The sequence below is a fragment of the Pituophis catenifer genome, unplaced genomic scaffold (genome assembly GCF_029215685.1).
Source record: "Pituophis catenifer annectens isolate HBS135680 unplaced genomic scaffold, rPitCat1.0.hap2 SCAF_8, whole genome shotgun sequence".
NCBI lineage: Eukaryota > Metazoa > Chordata > Lepidosauria > Squamata > Colubridae > Pituophis > Pituophis catenifer.
Window position 1 is genome coordinate 44,866,996 of NW_027256888.1, and position 17,773 is coordinate 44,884,768.

Below are 17,773 nucleotides of genomic sequence, written 5' to 3' on the forward strand. Positions count from 1 at the left end.
TTGTTCACAGCAATAATATGAGAACAGACATGCAGTACAATCCTAAAGTTTTAATCTACAGTATTAATTTTTTTCATTTGCTACAAATATTATTCATTTTACTAATAGAACTATTAGCAATGAAAAATTATTTAGATACAATAGTACTGTATTAAATAAATGCAAAATGTTTTATACCTTAAACTTAAATTGTTTGTGTGTAAATTCATAAAATTTTCTAAGACTGTATTTCAAATGAAGCTGTACATAAAGTCATTTAGTACTAAAAATCTACATATTTTTCAAGTATGAATCACTCAGAAATATTATTGCCAATGTTTGTGCTATAGTCAAAATCCAGGTAATAATCTTGAAAATGTCATTTGGGATCATTCACATCTTGATATATTTGGATTGAGTTTTTCACTTAATTTATGTATGAGAATTGCCAATTCCTCTGTTGCTTGAGATTTGTCTTCCAAAAGTTCATAGCGAAGACTAGAAATATCTTGTTTAATTTCCTTTAATTCACCTGTGTAAAAACAAAAAGACTTTTAACATATCTTGATAAAGTATCATCTGCTACATTGTTCATAGTAGTTCATAAAACTAAGCAGTTGAAGTTCTTCCATTTATACTGAACAACTGAAAGCTTTGAAAAAATGTGAAGTGACTGAAAGCTGTACTGTAACCTTCACTTTTTTCAATTTGTCTTCCAAACAAAAAGTTTCACAATCAAGCAATGATGATACATCTCTGACGGAATGGGACAGCTCTCCACAGCCAACTTGCTACGGGCAACTCTCCGTGGTCTACTTGCCACAGCCAACATGCTATGGCCAACGTGCCGCTGGCAAATTCAGCAATTCAATTTAATTATTTCGAATAATTTAAAAAATATTCTAATTTTTGTCATTCACATTTTATTTTGTCCCTCCTTTGGCATCCTCTCTTTAATGATTCTATTTGACTATTTCTTTGATATTAGTGTAACTCTTGTACTGTGGCGAATTGTCCTCAGGTGACTTGGGCAATTGGCCATGGAGAGTTGACCATGGCAAGTTGGCTTTCCAGAATTTTTAACAATCTGCAGACATGGAAGTCTCTTCTTGAGGTAAACTTGTAGAAACTAATCAAATGTACTCATTTGTCTTTTCATATGGGCATCTAAATGAACCTATATAAATGGTAGCTATATAGCTATTTGAACTCTACATGTTTTGAATATATTCTTAATTTAATAAATGTTTATTGGAATATGATTTATTCAAGCCAGTCAAAATCTCAGCAACATCAATCTCTCTAATATAATTTTTCAGATTTGGAATTCATATGAAGTTGTCAATTCAGTATGTTGCATAGTCCTATGAATTATTTGACAAAAAATCTGAGTGAAAAGAACATTTATCAAGTAAGAATTCATAATATTATTTACTTAAAAAGTAAACAGCAGGCAGCTTGGCTTGATTTTAACTTTCAGTGTAATGTGTACTCAATATGCATTATAAAACTATACTAAAAATCCTGACTTTCATTTTAAGAGCATGCAATTTGAATAAAAGATCAGTAATCTTAAAACTGCACAGAGGAATTAGTTCCAACATTTGAGTTTTTTTCTAATCTGTTCTGAATACAAAATAAATTAAGATATTTGAAAATGAATTTAAAGAAAACCTGGGATCTTATTTTTTAATGGGGAAGGGATTCAGGTTTATATAGGAAGAGTAACAAAAAACCTAAAAAGAACCCACATACCTCCAAAAATAAAATGTATATTGTGTGTATGTTTATATGTTTTACCAAAATATCAAGTAACTGTTTTTTTTATTATTTTCTGTTGTACAAACTTCTCATATCTTAAAGCACATCAGTACCCTAGAGAGATTTAGGTCATGTGTTGTATCAGCTAATTTTAGAAGTGAATTCAACTCATGGATATTTCTAAAGGTTAAGACTACTGCATTTTGAAGATTTAATATTTTTAATCATTTTCAAGTATTTTTATAATTTGGCCCATACAGTAGTTAAAACTTTATTTTTATAAAACTAATTTATCCAAATGCAAATCATTTTTAAATTTAATTAGTTTAGTTTACTAAGAAAAACACTACATTTAATATTAGATACACTATTTCCCCCACTTCATTATTTTTATCCGTATTTACAGTGTTAAATATCTGATTTGAAGCCCAAAGAAGACAGAATATTTCCTCCCATAATTGAAACCTCTGGTTTCTCAGACAGCAACACTTTTATTTTTCTTTTGCATTTATAATACTCTATAGGCTCTGAATAACTCTATAGGCTCTTACCTTCATTGACTTCATCATTTTCCTTGTCTACCTGGGCTTTCAAAACGTAACGTTTTATAAGTCTCTTCATGATTTGCTATTGGAGGGAAAAACTTAATCAAATTTTTATTTATTTGCCATCTTAATTTTAAATACATGCTCCTCAAAGTCCTGAAAAAAATATCTGAATCTTCATCTGTAATAAGGACAAGCTATAGGATACAAGTTACAGGATTTAGTTTCTCTGAAGTAACTTCCATTTTAGTGCAATCAAACATTCATTTTCAAGTTTTTACACCATAAGTAGAGCTAGACATTCAACTGTATGATCTTAAATTCCTTTTTAAACTATGATTTTTATAAAATTATTTTTGTATAAAAACCAATTAGCACAATAAAGAACAGAAGTCATGGGCAGTTTTGTATACTCGTTTTAAAATTAAGGCCATTATATGAAACAAATTAGAACAATATGTTGGGAAAGAAGCAAAACAAGAAAAAACTGCTTAGTTTGAATGAATTACCTGCCCTGATGCAATTTGTGTACTCTGCTAACTATTATTACTGTTTAACAAACACTTATCTAAGCAGTTTTTGTGGACAGGACTCCATGGATAGATGAATACCTCAACTCTCCCCCAAATTTCATTCAAAAGGAGATATGGATTTGCACACATGCACATGCCCTAACACCACTAATTTTTTATATGCTCCAACAATATTATATTTATCTTATTCATAATTCACAAGTCAACAGTCTTAAATTGGTACTATTGGTACTGATATAAAAGTAATATTTTCTTATTTAACATAATTGCAATTTCAAGTTTGCAGAATTTCCTCTGGTTTTCTACTCAATATTTGGAGGCAAAGTCAGGTGACTATATTATGTCTCGCTAGTAGTGTTCTTTGGGAATTTTTGGGATGCTTACTTGTTCTAACCATGCCTGTTCCACTGACCTACAGTTTGTTTTTGACACCAATTTCCCTCTGCCAACAAGACAAAAAAATATGATAGAAGACCTGTATTTCCTTTAGACAGGAAAAGGCACTTCTGTGCTAACCAGCGGCTTAAAATGCAACACAATATTTTTTTAATTGCTTTAGTTTGTCATTGTAAGATGATTGTAGAAGATATTTAATTGCAAAGTCATGGCAGTATTAGTCTCTCTTCTCATAGGCTATTTCTGTTCTTTTATCTTCCTGTGTATTATTTTATTTTGTATTATTTTAACTTTGGAGAGGGACTGGCACAAGACCATTTTAGAGAAGTACAGAGAAACTTCTGAAGTCATCATACCCATTTCAAACATTTTTCCACTTCTGCAGACTTCTAGAGCTGTTGCAGTTTAATAAAAGCAAGAGAGCTTTTAACCTTAGGCTATACTTTAAAATATATGATACTGTAGTATGCTAAATAAAATGCATAAAGTACGGTACTCTGAATTATCTGCTTTCACCCTGGTACCATTTACATCAGTATCTGCAGGATAGAAGATAGGTTGGTTTTTAGAAGATTCAGCATCTGAGTTATAACTCCCATAGCAGCCAACACAGATACAGGTGCATGCCCACAGTCTCCCTCCAGCAGACAGTTGTAGTGAATTGTCTACAGGAAGCGGTCATCATTTAAGTGATGTCAACAAGGAAGAGGGATTGTCTGGAGTGTTCCCAAGTTATGCTCTGCTTTAGTAATTATATAGTGAGGGAAACAAGTACCAATTTTTGAACAAGCAGCAATATAATGGACAACTGGAATTTTATCTCCCAAGAGGATGTAAGAAAACCTCTTACAGTTAAACATACAGAGCTCTAGGTATGTAATATGCCTGATTTCTACCATAAATGGAAACAATCTTAATGCATTTCATAAGAGTTTATAATGAATGCACATTATACAAGTAACTGCTTACCTGATAGCGTGAAGGTTGATTGAGAATGCTGTTAAAACTGTGTGATTCAAAAACTCTTGAGTTGGACTGAGAAAAGAGATTTAGCTAGAAAACAATATAGCTGAATTAAAATTTATTCCATAATATTTGCAGCTACTATATAAGATGCTAATACTTAATGACTGATAATTCTGAAAGAAATATATTTCAATTTGTCATATTACTAAAATACATATCTATTCCTAGATTAAACAATGCACTTAAATAGAAATATATTATTTTAACTGTTTCCTAAACCAAGCACATAAAAAAGAATGCATATTCCTGAAAAACAATTGTTACTGTACACATCTTACACACCTAACAACTCCCACATGTATAGCTTGTGCTTGCGCTGAACAGGAAATTAGAACTGAACAATATTTATAATAGTAAAATAAATAGTAATGCAATGAATCTGAGAAAAAATGTGATTAGATTGTCAGAAGTAGAGCTTATTATTTTTTGTTATTTTTCATGCATCTGATAGCATAATAAAAGAAAACTTAACATTATTAATAGTGAGGTTCAGCTACTGCAGCATAGCAAGAGCCTGCTAGGATAGGAGCCATTGACTCAATCAAGACAAAGAAGAGGCAGCATAAAGGATGAAGGCAGGGATAATTCAAACTGATTGATGACACAGTCTCCAGACATCCAATAAGACAAGGTGTTGCATAAAAAAACTAAAATAAAACCCCTTTTCCTTGAAAAAGGATATTAGATACCAACATATGCATGAAATAAGGAACAATGTATGTAGTCTTTGTCCTTGATACTGGTTATGTCTTAATATATCCTTCATATAAGCACAATTTTTTGCTGTTGAAGTGACATAAGACTTGCACACTTAAAAGCATTTCTATGCTAAAAGGAAATTATATAGACGGGACCTGAGATAATGGGAAAAGGTAGTATTCCTAATGTCTGAGCACTTAAATTTATTTAGCTGAATTTAAAAGAGCTCTTGCACACTTTGAAGTAAACATGGAGGTTCATGGGTTTCACTCCCCTTGCTGGTATATAGAAAATTCCAAAGATGTCTGTCAATGAAATGTTCATTCAAAGTTTTCTAATCCATCCATATTTCGGGTGAACACTTTTGATAGTGCGGCATGCATTAATCAGCATTTCATATTATTTTAGCTACTTATAAAAGGACACAACTATTCTAGAAATCTCCTTTGAAAACAGGAATAGTAAAAGATCATTATTGTCATCAAGTTTCATCTGTCTTCTGCTTAAAAATAATCCACTGAAGAAATATACTGCTCAAAAAAATAAAGGGAACACAAGCAGAAGACATCCAAGATCTGAATGAATGAAATAGCCTTATTAAATACTTTGTTCTTTACATACAGTAGTTTATATACTGCTCAAACAACTAAAGGGAACACAAAACTACTGTATGTAACAAACAAAGTATTTAATAAGGCTATTTCATTCATTCAGATCTCGGATGTCTTCTGCTTGTGTTCCCTTTATTTTTTTCAGCAGTGTACTATTCCACATACCGAATGTACTGTATCATTTACACTGCAATATATTTACATATAGTCCTATCTATATTTCCTAATGCACTAAACCTTCATCTCTGGAAGAGATATGGAAGCAGGATATCAAATCTATCCCATTATGTCATAACAAAGGCATCTCTTTCTCTGGAATGTTCCCAAGAGCAGGAACCTAAGCACTTAATTAGTGAATCATATTTTATAAATCTAACATAAATAATAAATGCATTTAAGTGAAAACATGATAGGGGTATGCAAAAATTAGCATCTACCTAATTACAAGAAAGAGAATTAGAGAATAAGTGCTTTTTACTGAAAGTAAAAATAGAAGTACAGGTAATCCTTGACTTACAACAGTTCATTTAGTGACCAAAGTTACAACAGCACTGAAAAAGTGATTTATGACCATTTTTCACAGTTACAAACTTTGCAGCAGCCCCATGATCATGTATCACATTCAGATGCTTGGCAACTGGTTTATATTCATAACCATTGCTGTATCACAAGGTCATGCAATCACCTTTTATGACCTGACAAGGAAAGTCAATGGGGAAACCAGATTCATTAACACCTGGGTTACTAACTTATCAACTGCAGTGATTCACTTAACAACTGAGGCAAGAAAGGTGGTAAAACAGGGCAAAACTTGTTAACAAATGTATCACTTAACAACAGAAATGTTAGGTTCAATTGTGGTAATTCAAGGACTACCTATACCATAAATAACACTGACATTAGACTAAGAGCAGGACAGTGATAGACACTTAAAGCTTAACTCCCTATACTTCACTGCCCCTTGTGGTCAATACTGGAGGTGATGAAGAGTCCTAGCCACTGAAGTCCCACTACATATAGTCTTCACTTACCAATTGTTTGAAGTTACAACAGTTACAACCTATCCTTGAAGTTACGACTGCTGCACACACACACACTTGCGGTCACAGAATAGCATTTACAATTCACAATAGCATTTACAAAATTATAGAACACTGGTTGCAGTGTTCCATAATCACATGACCATGATTTAAAACATTTTTGCTAGTTTTCCAGAAGAAAATGCTCATTCAGAAGAATAATTTGGTTAACAATCATGTAACCATGTGGTTAACAAACATGCTTAACAAACATGTGATTCACTTAATGATGATGATTTGCTTTTCTACCATTGTACAAACAATCATAAAATCAAGTCAAGTTATGTGGTGAGCCATTTAACGACCTCAATGATTTATGACCAAAATTCCAGGCCCTGATGTCATTAGGTGAGGACTACCTGTAGTCCCTTTTTGCACTCATTTAGGTGGGTAAATGGGTAAATGGATATGACTTTAGATACTGACATTGCAAATATGTAGAATTTAAACCAGGAAAGCATGTCTTTTACGTGAAAACCATAATTTAGGATTCAGCAAATTAGTCAAAAATAAAAAACACTCTTTTATATATAAAAAACACGGGTGAACCTACTCTGGATTTTGAGTTACCTATTCCCATTTCCATGTCTTTTTGTAATCTTTTCCTTCTGCACCTCAATAATTTAATGATCTTCATGAAGAGATAAAAGAACGATTTTGGACTTGGTACAAGACTGAATGGTGGTGGTAGGGTTTTTCCATCATCAAAGTATGATAACCAGAGTTTGGAACGAGCAAATTTCCACTCCACATCACTGTCGTCCTTTGTCAGAAACAAAAAAAAAAAAAAATTCCACTCACAAGTAATTTCCTTTTTATTATGAAGTAAATGCTGCTACTTTCTCGTCTTTTCAGAATTTTGTCAGTGTAAATATATAGATCTACTGTTTTACCTGAAAAATCTACTTATACCGTATTTCCCCAAAAATAAGAACTCCCTGGATAAGCCCCCTGAAAATAAGCCCTCCCCCGAAAATAAGCTATCCAAAAAATTTTATACGCATGCACAGCCAGTCCCCGCCATTTCCTCTGGTTAGGGTTAGGGAGGCAGAGTTGGAAAACAGGTAAGACGGCAAGAAGATCCTTGTCTTGTTCCACGCGCCCCAAAATAATAAGACCTCCCCGAAAAGAAGGCCAAGCATTTATTTCGGGGTTCAAAAAATATAAGACAGGGTCTTATTTTTGGAAAAACATGGTAGAAAAATATATTCTAAGCACTTCCAAAAGCTTAGGTAAAACAAGTTAGTTTTTTATTATCTTCCATTAAACAACTGACTCCTTTTGATAAAACAATAGAAATAGAATTTTACTAATATTAATCCACATCTTAATTTGATTGGTAGGTAGTACATATTAAAAATTGTACATCTAAACAAAAAACAAGAAAAATTAGATATAGGGAAATCATTTGGTTATATCAGTGGTTCTTAACCTTTTCTTCAGGATGGATCCCCTTTAAATACTTTTTGCGGCCACGGACCACCAAGACTTGTCTCAAGATTTAAATCATAATATTTCTTCAAGCCTTTGTGGAAGTCCTCTGACAACATCGTGACCCTCCCAGAGGTCTGCAGACCTCAGGTTGAGAACCACTGGACTATATCCATTTTCACAACTGAGCAGAGGAAACTCAAAATCAACATGATTTCTTAGTTCTAGATATATGAACTCTATTGAGACATACCTCTATTTCTTGGTATGAACTGTTAATCATTGCAATCAGCATGTTGAGTAAAACCACAACCATTGTTACATTATATATTCCATACAACACATAACCAATATTTTCTATGAATTTATGATCATATTTGAGGACAACTGATGTAACTTCTGATAAGCCAAATATTGACCAGAATAAAGTCTTAAAGCTTTCTTCAACACTGCATGAAAAGAAAAGAAAAAGCATTAGCTGATTATTACAAGTTTTATAGTTTAATTACCTTAATAAACAAAGTGATAGAGGGCCTAATGTGCAGAACATAAAATATTTTCTGATCAGTTCTGAAACTGATTATGCTATGCCCTATTGTATATGGCCAATTAAATTTGTGGATGTGGAGCTACATTGTTTAACATAGTAAGTCACTATTTCTGATAACTTAAATATTAGATATTTATATTATAGCCTTACAACTTGTATTGATCATTGTCAAACAGAAAATAATTCTTAATTCTAAAAAATTACCAACCAGCACCACAAGAATTAATGGAGACAGAAATCTGGCTTGACATTATACAAAACCAGAATTGAATGATGCTTTACTAAATATCATTTAGTTGGATTTCTGCAATATATACAGTCAGAAACCAAAGTTTCAAGCCACAATAGCTGGGTTTACATAGGAACATATAGATTTGAGTTTACACATGAGCATATACAGACATAGTGCAATAACCAATAACTACAAAGGTAAATTTCTCCCAAATGATTTGGAAACTAAAAAGAGGTTCTTAACTGACAAACTGCTATAGAAGTACTGTCATTTTATAATTATTACTATAATATTTATAATAATAAAATAAATATATGCCAATAGAAGACTTCCATCTAAACACAACATTAATGTCAGCCCATGAACCCAATGAACTCTAATGTTATAGTAGTACTATACTGTACTATATGTTGAAATTCAGAAACAATTACAGCAAATAAACATAACAGAAAATATTAGGTAATTGCAAACATCAATTTAGAAGTAGTCTCAGTTTTTCTGTCATTCTTTCTATTACTTTACAGTTCAAGGTGAACAAACTAGTGCCCTTTTATATTTTAACAAGTTGTACAATTCCTTACTATTAATTATTTGAGCTGTATCTAATGTGTGTGGAAGTCCAAAACATTTCAAGGACCCCAGGTGTAATTAGTCTTGCAATGACTGATTCAACTGATGAAAGTGACAAGTGTTAATTGTTTTCTGGATTCCAGTTGTATAGATAAATACTTTTCATTCAGCTACAGATACGATATTATGTCTTTGAAACAACCATGGTGTGGCTCCTAGTCAGTCTCTTTCTCAAGTGTTTCTAAAGCTTTTTACTCATGTCTGTGTTTTTACATATCCCACTCCTTTAACCTAGAATTACCTTTGCTTAATTTTATCATTGTCAAATATAGTTTTAATTTCCTTTCCTTTCTTTTTCTTACACATCTTTGTAAAAAAAAAAAACCAAAACACTTCCCTCCAAACTGTTTCTGTATAATTCCCAAGCAAACTCCATAAATGTACCTTCCTGTGTATGTAGTCATCAAATCTTTCAGCAAATTTGATCAGAAATGATACAATAATAATTGTTTCTGCACTTGTTACTTACGTAGTAAATGCTGCATTTACTTTGGCTCCAAGATAGTAAGAGTATAGTATGAACATCCCAATCATAAAAGCAAGAAATACCATAATAAAAAGAACCATAAATTTGAAAATGTCTTTAACAGTTCTTCCAAGTGAAATCTGCAGTGGTCCAAAACTCTCATTTGCAGGTAAAATATAAGCAATTCGAGAAAAACTAAGCACAACAGCAATTGCATAAAGACCTTCCGATATGATTTGTGGATCAGATGGAAGCCATTTATCTCTAGCTAGGGGAAAAAATGATATAAACAAGAAGCTTGTTAGTTTTATCTATTTGTTCATTGTGTTGTCAAAATAATAACACAATTAGCAGTTTTTTGAATCTATTTCTTTCCGTATGCTGCATGTGCCTGTGACTATGTATATATGGTTTAAAGATCGATGTAAATATTTTCAAATAATTAGTGGTCAAAAATATTCTGAGCAGTATTTTCTCTGGACCAATCAAACAACGAGTATTCTCTTTAGAAATTCAAACTATGTAACATTTTTGCTTTAATATCTTTTTTCAAATCAAACTAGTTTGTTTTTTATAAATTAAAAAGCAATCAGTGGAGCAAACTTGCCTCCAGAAGTTGTGGGTGCTCTAACACTGGAAATTAAGAAGAGATTGGACAACCATTTGTCTGAAATTGTATAGGGTTTCCTGCGTGAGCAGAGGGTTGAACTAGAAGTCTCTTCCAACTCTGTTATTGTGTTACTAGTCAGAAAAACTAATTAACAACATCCTAACAGCAAAAAATATATAGCTAATTTTTATAATAAATCACATTCAATAGCAGGAGTATACAGTCTATGGCTAATATTCAGCCGCAGAAAGCCTTTCATAAAGTATTGCTAAATCTGCCATGTGAGATAAACATGAAATGTGTTCAGATCCTGGCCAATTGTGAGTTAGCTACCTGTGCTTTAAAGAATATTAGCCATTTTAATATGCCAAAGACACGGCAACGTGTTTGAACTTACCAAAAGTAAAATACTCTATATCTGGTGGAAGTGTGACTACAGAGAGATCTGTCTCCTGGATATATTTGTCCACATAGTTTTGTGCTTTTGTAGCTTGTAAAAAGGCCAACAATCTAGCTGTGAAAGCAGCAATAAAAATAGATAACATTCCAAAATCAAGAACATTCCAAAGCTGCAGAATATATTCACGGGGTCCTTCTAGCCAGAGCTCTTTACACTCAGACCACATCATACCTGAAAAAGAAATGCAATGAAATCCAGTTAAATGTAATTAAGGATGCAACCCAAACAAAACCAATCTGAGATTAAGTCACATGACTAATTTGACTTTTTTTTAAAATACACCCGTATATGACTATACTTTCAGATCAGAAACAGAAAGCATACTAAGAATGATGCAGGTGTTTTTAGGCCTACTCACATTGAATAACATGCCAGTGCATACTATTACGAATACAATAAAAGGTCCTTAAATATTAGGCTAAATCCACTGTAATATCAGTTACCTAAAAATTTAATGATTGATATGTGGGGTGCCCTGTACTGTTCGACAGTGTTCCTCAACATACTATTGCTGTCACTGTTCCCAACATAGTCTTGAGTTTAGAGTTTCTATTTTGCATTGAGTATTACAAGCTATTTAGATGAGCATTCTGGGTAACTCACCCCTCAAAAAGATAAGGTCAGACAACTTTTAAAACTCAAAACATCCAGAATCAAGATTGAGAAGTTCTTTGGTTTGAACATATGTAATCTGAATCATGATTTCTTTTGTTGTATGCTTTCTATATTAACAATTCCATATGTTCTAGAGTAGCGGTCCCCAACCTTTGCTGCTTGGGGATCCAGGAGGGGGGCGAGAGGAGAATAGGGTCATGTGAGCAGTGGGCCAGTGTGCATGTGTGTGCATGCAGTTTGACTCACGCAAGCGGTGGGCCGGCACGCACATGCGCAACTCGACTTCAAGTGGAGATGTGTGTGCATGCACAGCAGCCCATTGCTCACATGAATCAAGCTACATTCACATGTGTGCCAGCCCACCATTCATGCGGGTCAAACTATGCATGTACGCATCTGCACCAGCCCATGGCTCGGTTGCGAACAGGCCATGACTCGGTAGTGGGCCTCAGCTTGGGGGTTGGGGACCACTATTCTAAAAATATGCTGTGATTTATTTATCATCATAGCATCATGCAGAGATGTCTAAAAAAATATACACTGCAATAAGGAAATAAGGAAATATATACATACCAAGCACCCATATCATGATAAGCATCTCTGTCCAAGTGAACTGAGTTGTCTTAACTCGAAAGATCTGTTTTGGATAATCAATAACTGTTTCGTTTGGTAATACTGAGATGCCTTCAAATCTATCTGAAGCATTAAATACTAGTAGTCCCAAGAAAATAATGAAGGAGGCCGCATGTGCCACAAATTTCATAAATGGACTCCGGAGAATTTTCCCAAGCTAAGAAAGCAGATAAAAGTATGGTTGTTAGCTTTTTTTTCGTCTATACATGCTTTCATTTTCAGCAAATAGCAATAGCAACAGCACTTACATACCGTTTCACAGTGCTTTACAGCTGTCTCTAAGCAATTTACAGAGTCAGCATATCACCCCAATAATCTGGATCCTCATTTTACTGACCTCGGAAGGATGGAAGCCTTTAGCTGGTGAGAATCGAACTGCAGTAGTCTGCACTACTGCATTCTAACCACTGCCACCATAGCTCTTTCTGTCTTAAGGTATAAGATACATTGGGATTTCCAAACTTTTTTATTTTGTCCATATATATAATTAAACCATAGTTTTTTTCTCAATGCATGAGCTCACTTATTATGTCTTAAGTTGGTACCAGATGAGACAGCTTTTTCAAAAAAAAAAAATCAAAAACAATGGGTTATTTGTATTAGTGAAAGCCACTTTATTTTCATCATTACGGCCAACAAAAAGTACACAAAGTTTGAAGAAACATTTCATAAATTTTGCAAACAAAGCAAACCCAGTTTGTCCATCTTATTATACAGTAGGTATGTGTGCATTTAAATAAGCAAACTCAAAATGAAATGGAAACAGCTGTTTCCAGTTTGAAATGGCATTTTCTCACTTAACCAGGAGTGTTCCAAGTTAAAACAGCCATTTTTGTCAGCTTGGGAATCATCTGGGTAAGGAATTAAAAATTGGAATACTTCTAGCGAAATCAAAAGAACCCATTTTGATTTCAAACATTTAAAAGAGGTTTTTGACCACTCCATTTTAGTTTTCTAAAACAATACATCTTAGATTAGCCCTTTAGTTAAGTCCAATGACAGATACACTGCACAAAAACCTTTTATAAGAGGGAAGTGCATAAGAAGTAAATCATGTTTTACTTGTTAAACATGTTAAAACATGTTACTGTTCCTCAGCAGGTGTGATGGGATACAGAACTAGTATAGATGGAATACAAGGTAAGGTTGTGCTCCCTAATTCATGGAATGTCAACTATGTGCTCCCTAGCCATACTATAGCCTTTCTAGTGGCATACTGCAGAAACTGTCATTGGAATATATCTATGATTCTCTCTTTATCTGCTTAGCCTTCTTTAAGCATACTGTTGGTCTGGTGGGATCTAGTGGGATTTTGCAAGCACTGCCCAAGAATTTGAGATGAAGGCATTCCCTGGTAAACCAGCAACCCATTCATACTGGGTGAATTAAGGAAATTAATATATCCTACTGGATAGGGAAAATAAAGCATTAGCAAGCATCATTTATAGGGCTTTGATATGTCTATGATCAGTTCTCTTTTCCAAATTTAAAGATACTGTAGCATCTCCGGATTGTACCAACAATGGGTCTTCCCCATGTCCCATTATTAAAGGAGCTTTCTTTCCCCCCTTTTCCAGTGAAAAAAATAGGCATAGTTATTTGTCTGGCAAATATGAATGGACAAAGTCCCAGAATATCTTAGAACTAGCCAAGTTTCAACTCAAGTTTGCTCAGAAGTAAAATTCTATCAATAAGTCTAAGTTCAAACAGAACAAGTTTGTGTGTACATGGTGTGCCACCTTTTTATTATTACTAAAAATAATGCCAGGTTGCTTTCATCCTTTATGAACAAATGTGCTGCTAAGGTAAATACAGTGTGACTCATTGCCTTTAGCTCTGCGGAAGATGGAAGAGATTTCTATCCATGTGCAGAAGCATAAATATAAATAAGCCTATATATATTCCAGAATCATCTGTGAACAGAATAATGATAAGGTAAGGAAAGTAACTTATTCTGTTCACTATATTAAGTGAAAGAAATCAATAATAAATATCATGATGGTTTCTACTGTACAAAACAGTAATTTGGTAATCAGAATAGTTACATTCTTTTTAAAGAGAAGCGTTCATACAAAAGCATTTTCCCTAGAGTTAGTTAATTTAAATGTAAGGAAAAAATATAAGGGGGAAAAAACTCTGTACCCTGCTACATGGTGCAATCCAGTATCCTGTGGCAAGAAATGGAAGGCCCAGTGCAACAACCAGCACAACTAGACACTTGATAGCTATGGTCTGTTCCCGTAATCCTGAAAGGTTTTCATACCAGATGGTCAACAGCTGTTGCTGACAGTTAGGATGGGCTACAAACTGTGGGAAAACAGAAGAAAAATCAAGTTACACAGCACTATAATTAGTGTTTTGCATCACTGCAAATTTCTTTAAAATACAAGTAGTTCTTGACTTATGATGACAACTGAACCAAAATTTCTGCTGCTAAGCGAGACAGTTAAGTGAATTTTATCCTATTTTACGACCTTTCTTGGCACAGTTAAGACAATCACTGCAGTTGTTAAGTTAGTAACACGGTTGTTAAGTGAATCTCAGTTGCCCATTGACTTTGTCAGAAGGTCACAAAGGGTAATCACATGACCCCAGCAATGGTGGGTTTCAAAAATTTTTACTATCGGTTCTGTGGGTGTGGCTTGGTGGGTGTGGCATGGCTTGGTGGGCATGGCAGGGGAAGGATACTATAATATTTCCATTCCCACCCCAATCCATGGGAACGTTACTGCAAAATCCCCATTTCCTCCCGATCAGCTGGGACTTGGGAGGCAGAGAATAGATGAGGGTGGGGCCAGTCAGAATTTTTACTACCGGTTCTCCGAACTATTCAAATTTCTGCTACCGGTTCTCCAGAACTGGTCAGAACCTGCTGAAACCCACCTCTGGACCCCAGGACACCACAACTGTCATAAATATGAGTCAATTGACAAGTGTCTGAATGTTGATCACATGACCATGGGGATGCTGCAATGATCATAAATGGTCATAAGTCACTTTTTAGTAACTTTGAACTGTTGTAAATCGAGAACTACCTGGTACAGATAATCCACACACTTTTTAGGGAGGTTTGGCTTTGTTTTATGATTGTATTTATTGCTTTATCAACTCTAAGTTGCTCAGAGATGGTTTTAAGATAGGCAGGGAGGGAGAGGGAAAGGAAGAGAGATTTTACCTTTGACCAAACAAAAAAAGTAGCTGATCAAATCAATGGCAGCAGATTTTTAAACCTTCATACTGCATCCAAATCAGAAGCAGCCAAGGGATGAAATGCTACCGGTTCGCTCTGGTTCAGGCGAACCAGTAGTGATATAAACTACCGGTTCAAGTGAACTGGCAGTAAAAAAGAGCTACTGGTTTGGTCAAATCGGTAGTTAGCTATCATTTCGGTGGAACCGGTAGTTTAAAAAAGCTACGATCCGAGAATCACCTGTGCTGCACGGTTTAGCTTTGCTAGAAAGCAGGATTTCCTGCTTTCTAGCGAAGCTAAACTGCGCACCACAGCTGATCCCCCCCCTCGCTGTTCTACTTACCTTCCCAAGCCTCCTTTTGGGACGTACTGGGTGCACATGCACACAGTACGGGGCCTAGACACTTGATTAACACAAAAACAAAGGAACACGTTGTTACTAAACAAGTAAAAGTATTCTAAGTTTTAAAGTTCTACTTTCATAAATCAAAGCTCTAGCGCAAGATATAAAGTGTTGTACCAATGAAAGGGTTTGTTTCAAATTCTGTAGCTGGGTAAGAGAATACATATTTTGAATGTAGAAAATCCTAGCACAGCTGTCCACAGTATGGTGCTATCTAGGCAGATTTCTGTGCTGGCTGGAGCATACAATCTCAGTTCAGCAAAGATAGCACTTACAGTGTAGCACAGGAGCTATTTAGGTCCATTTAAATTAACAGTCTAAAAGATAGTTTGTTCTTGCTTTCAGAATACTATACAAATTAAATGAGTCTGTTTTTAGCAAAAACATCAGAACAGAAGCAGCCTAACGAGAAACCCATTAGCTATTATAATTTTGACAGATTCATAATCCAAGTTTGATTATAACTAAAACAAAGTCCAGTAAATACAATACCTTCCATCAAACCAATAATGAAATGGCTAACAAGTTTCAGGTATTATTTTTAATTTCCATCATACTTATAACTCAAGGCATCTATAAAAATTAGAAAGATTTCAAGGTCTATGCTCTGCATATTAAGTAATGTTGACAGTGTCACTGGGAATTATGCATGACAGAAAAAGTGTTTCTTTTGATTATGTTGCCAGTACAAGTTGGTGGTTTTATAAGCTTATCAGCTTCCAAAACTATATATTAATAAATCTGCATGTTGCTACTTAAATCTAACACTGTTAGATTTAACATCTAACACTGTTCTTTGAGGAAAAATCCATTAAATTATAAGGTTCTCCAAACGGGATATTTGAAGTTATTAAAGACTTCCTACTGTATTAATTCTTATTGTTGTACCATTCTATCCTATTATTAGATATTTTATTTAGCATGTTTCAAAGTTGCCAACATCACAGTAACACTTTCTAAAAGCTCAAATGAGATTGGAGATAACGCACTAAAATATAAACAGTTGTTCTTTCTTTGGGTGCAAATGGATTTGTTATTTTGGTCATCAGTCATTATGTGACTTTTTTTCTCATATAAGGGGCAGTAATTGCGTATAAATATATTAATAAAATTGGTTCATGTGCAGTAAGGAGATATATCTCAAAACAGCAGGTGAGACCTCAAACAAAATGTTGCAATACAGAGTACATCTATTTAGCATTCTAGACAGCTGTGCCCTATTACTGGCTTCATCTCCTATCCATGATACTTCATTTTATGGCTGTTCTGTAAAGAATCTTCTTACAGACAGGTAAGTGTGTGTGTGCGTGCGTGTGTGTTTCTTTTTGCAAATGTTCAGTAGATGAGTTTCCCCAATGTCAGAGAAGAAGCACTGGTTATAGATATCTAGTCTGGTAATGAAACATCTGCAGGCAAACAACCAATCTTAGAGAGAACCAAGGACTCCACAGACAGATGTGTGTGTTTGTGTAGATGAACATGATACCGTAAATAGATGATAGATAGATAGATAGATAGATAGATAGATAGATAGATAGATAGAGCTTTCCATTTAATTTAGCTAACTCATGATTTCAGTTTAACTATTATGACAACTTTGATTAACAGCAACATAATACTTATAAATCAAGAACTGATTTTATAATGAAGTCAGAGATCACACCATTCCTTTTCTCAGTCTGGTGTTTTCCAGTTGTTCCAGACTACAATCCCTGATATCCACACCCAATTTACTCTACATCTACCTTTTTTAAAATGTTCAAGTAAGCAGTAAAACTCTTTGTTACCCTTATCAAGAACAGCACACACTGAAAGAAGACAATTGAATCTATTAATCTTCCACTCTCTTTCTATGGCAAAATCAATTCCGTTTCACTTACGGTATATAGCAGTTTTAAAATAAAGATAAAATTCCTTTGGGATC

The 17,773-nt window shown here is 34.2% G+C and overlaps 1 protein-coding gene across 1 annotated transcript in view; it reads right to left on the reverse strand.

Annotated features, from left to right (window-relative positions):
• Nucleotides 1-368: 368 nt before the first annotated feature.
• Nucleotides 369-17,773, reverse strand: part of TRPC3 (transient receptor potential cation channel subfamily C member 3) — a 43,028-nt gene continuing 25,623 nt past the window's right edge. Inside the window, exons 4-12 of the mRNA XM_070948448.1 lie at nucleotides 14,399-14,563; nucleotides 12,197-12,413; nucleotides 10,946-11,179; nucleotides 9,942-10,206; nucleotides 8,314-8,509; nucleotides 7,183-7,392; nucleotides 4,184-4,267; nucleotides 2,292-2,367; nucleotides 369-511 (exon numbers count right to left, since the gene is read on the reverse strand). Of these exons, the coding sequence (XP_070804549.1) occupies nucleotides 369-511; nucleotides 2,292-2,367; nucleotides 4,184-4,267; nucleotides 7,183-7,392; nucleotides 8,314-8,509; nucleotides 9,942-10,206; nucleotides 10,946-11,179; nucleotides 12,197-12,413; nucleotides 14,399-14,563 (1,590 nt within the window). The remainder of the gene's footprint in view (nucleotides 512-2,291; nucleotides 2,368-4,183; nucleotides 4,268-7,182; nucleotides 7,393-8,313; nucleotides 8,510-9,941; nucleotides 10,207-10,945; nucleotides 11,180-12,196; nucleotides 12,414-14,398; nucleotides 14,564-17,773) is intronic.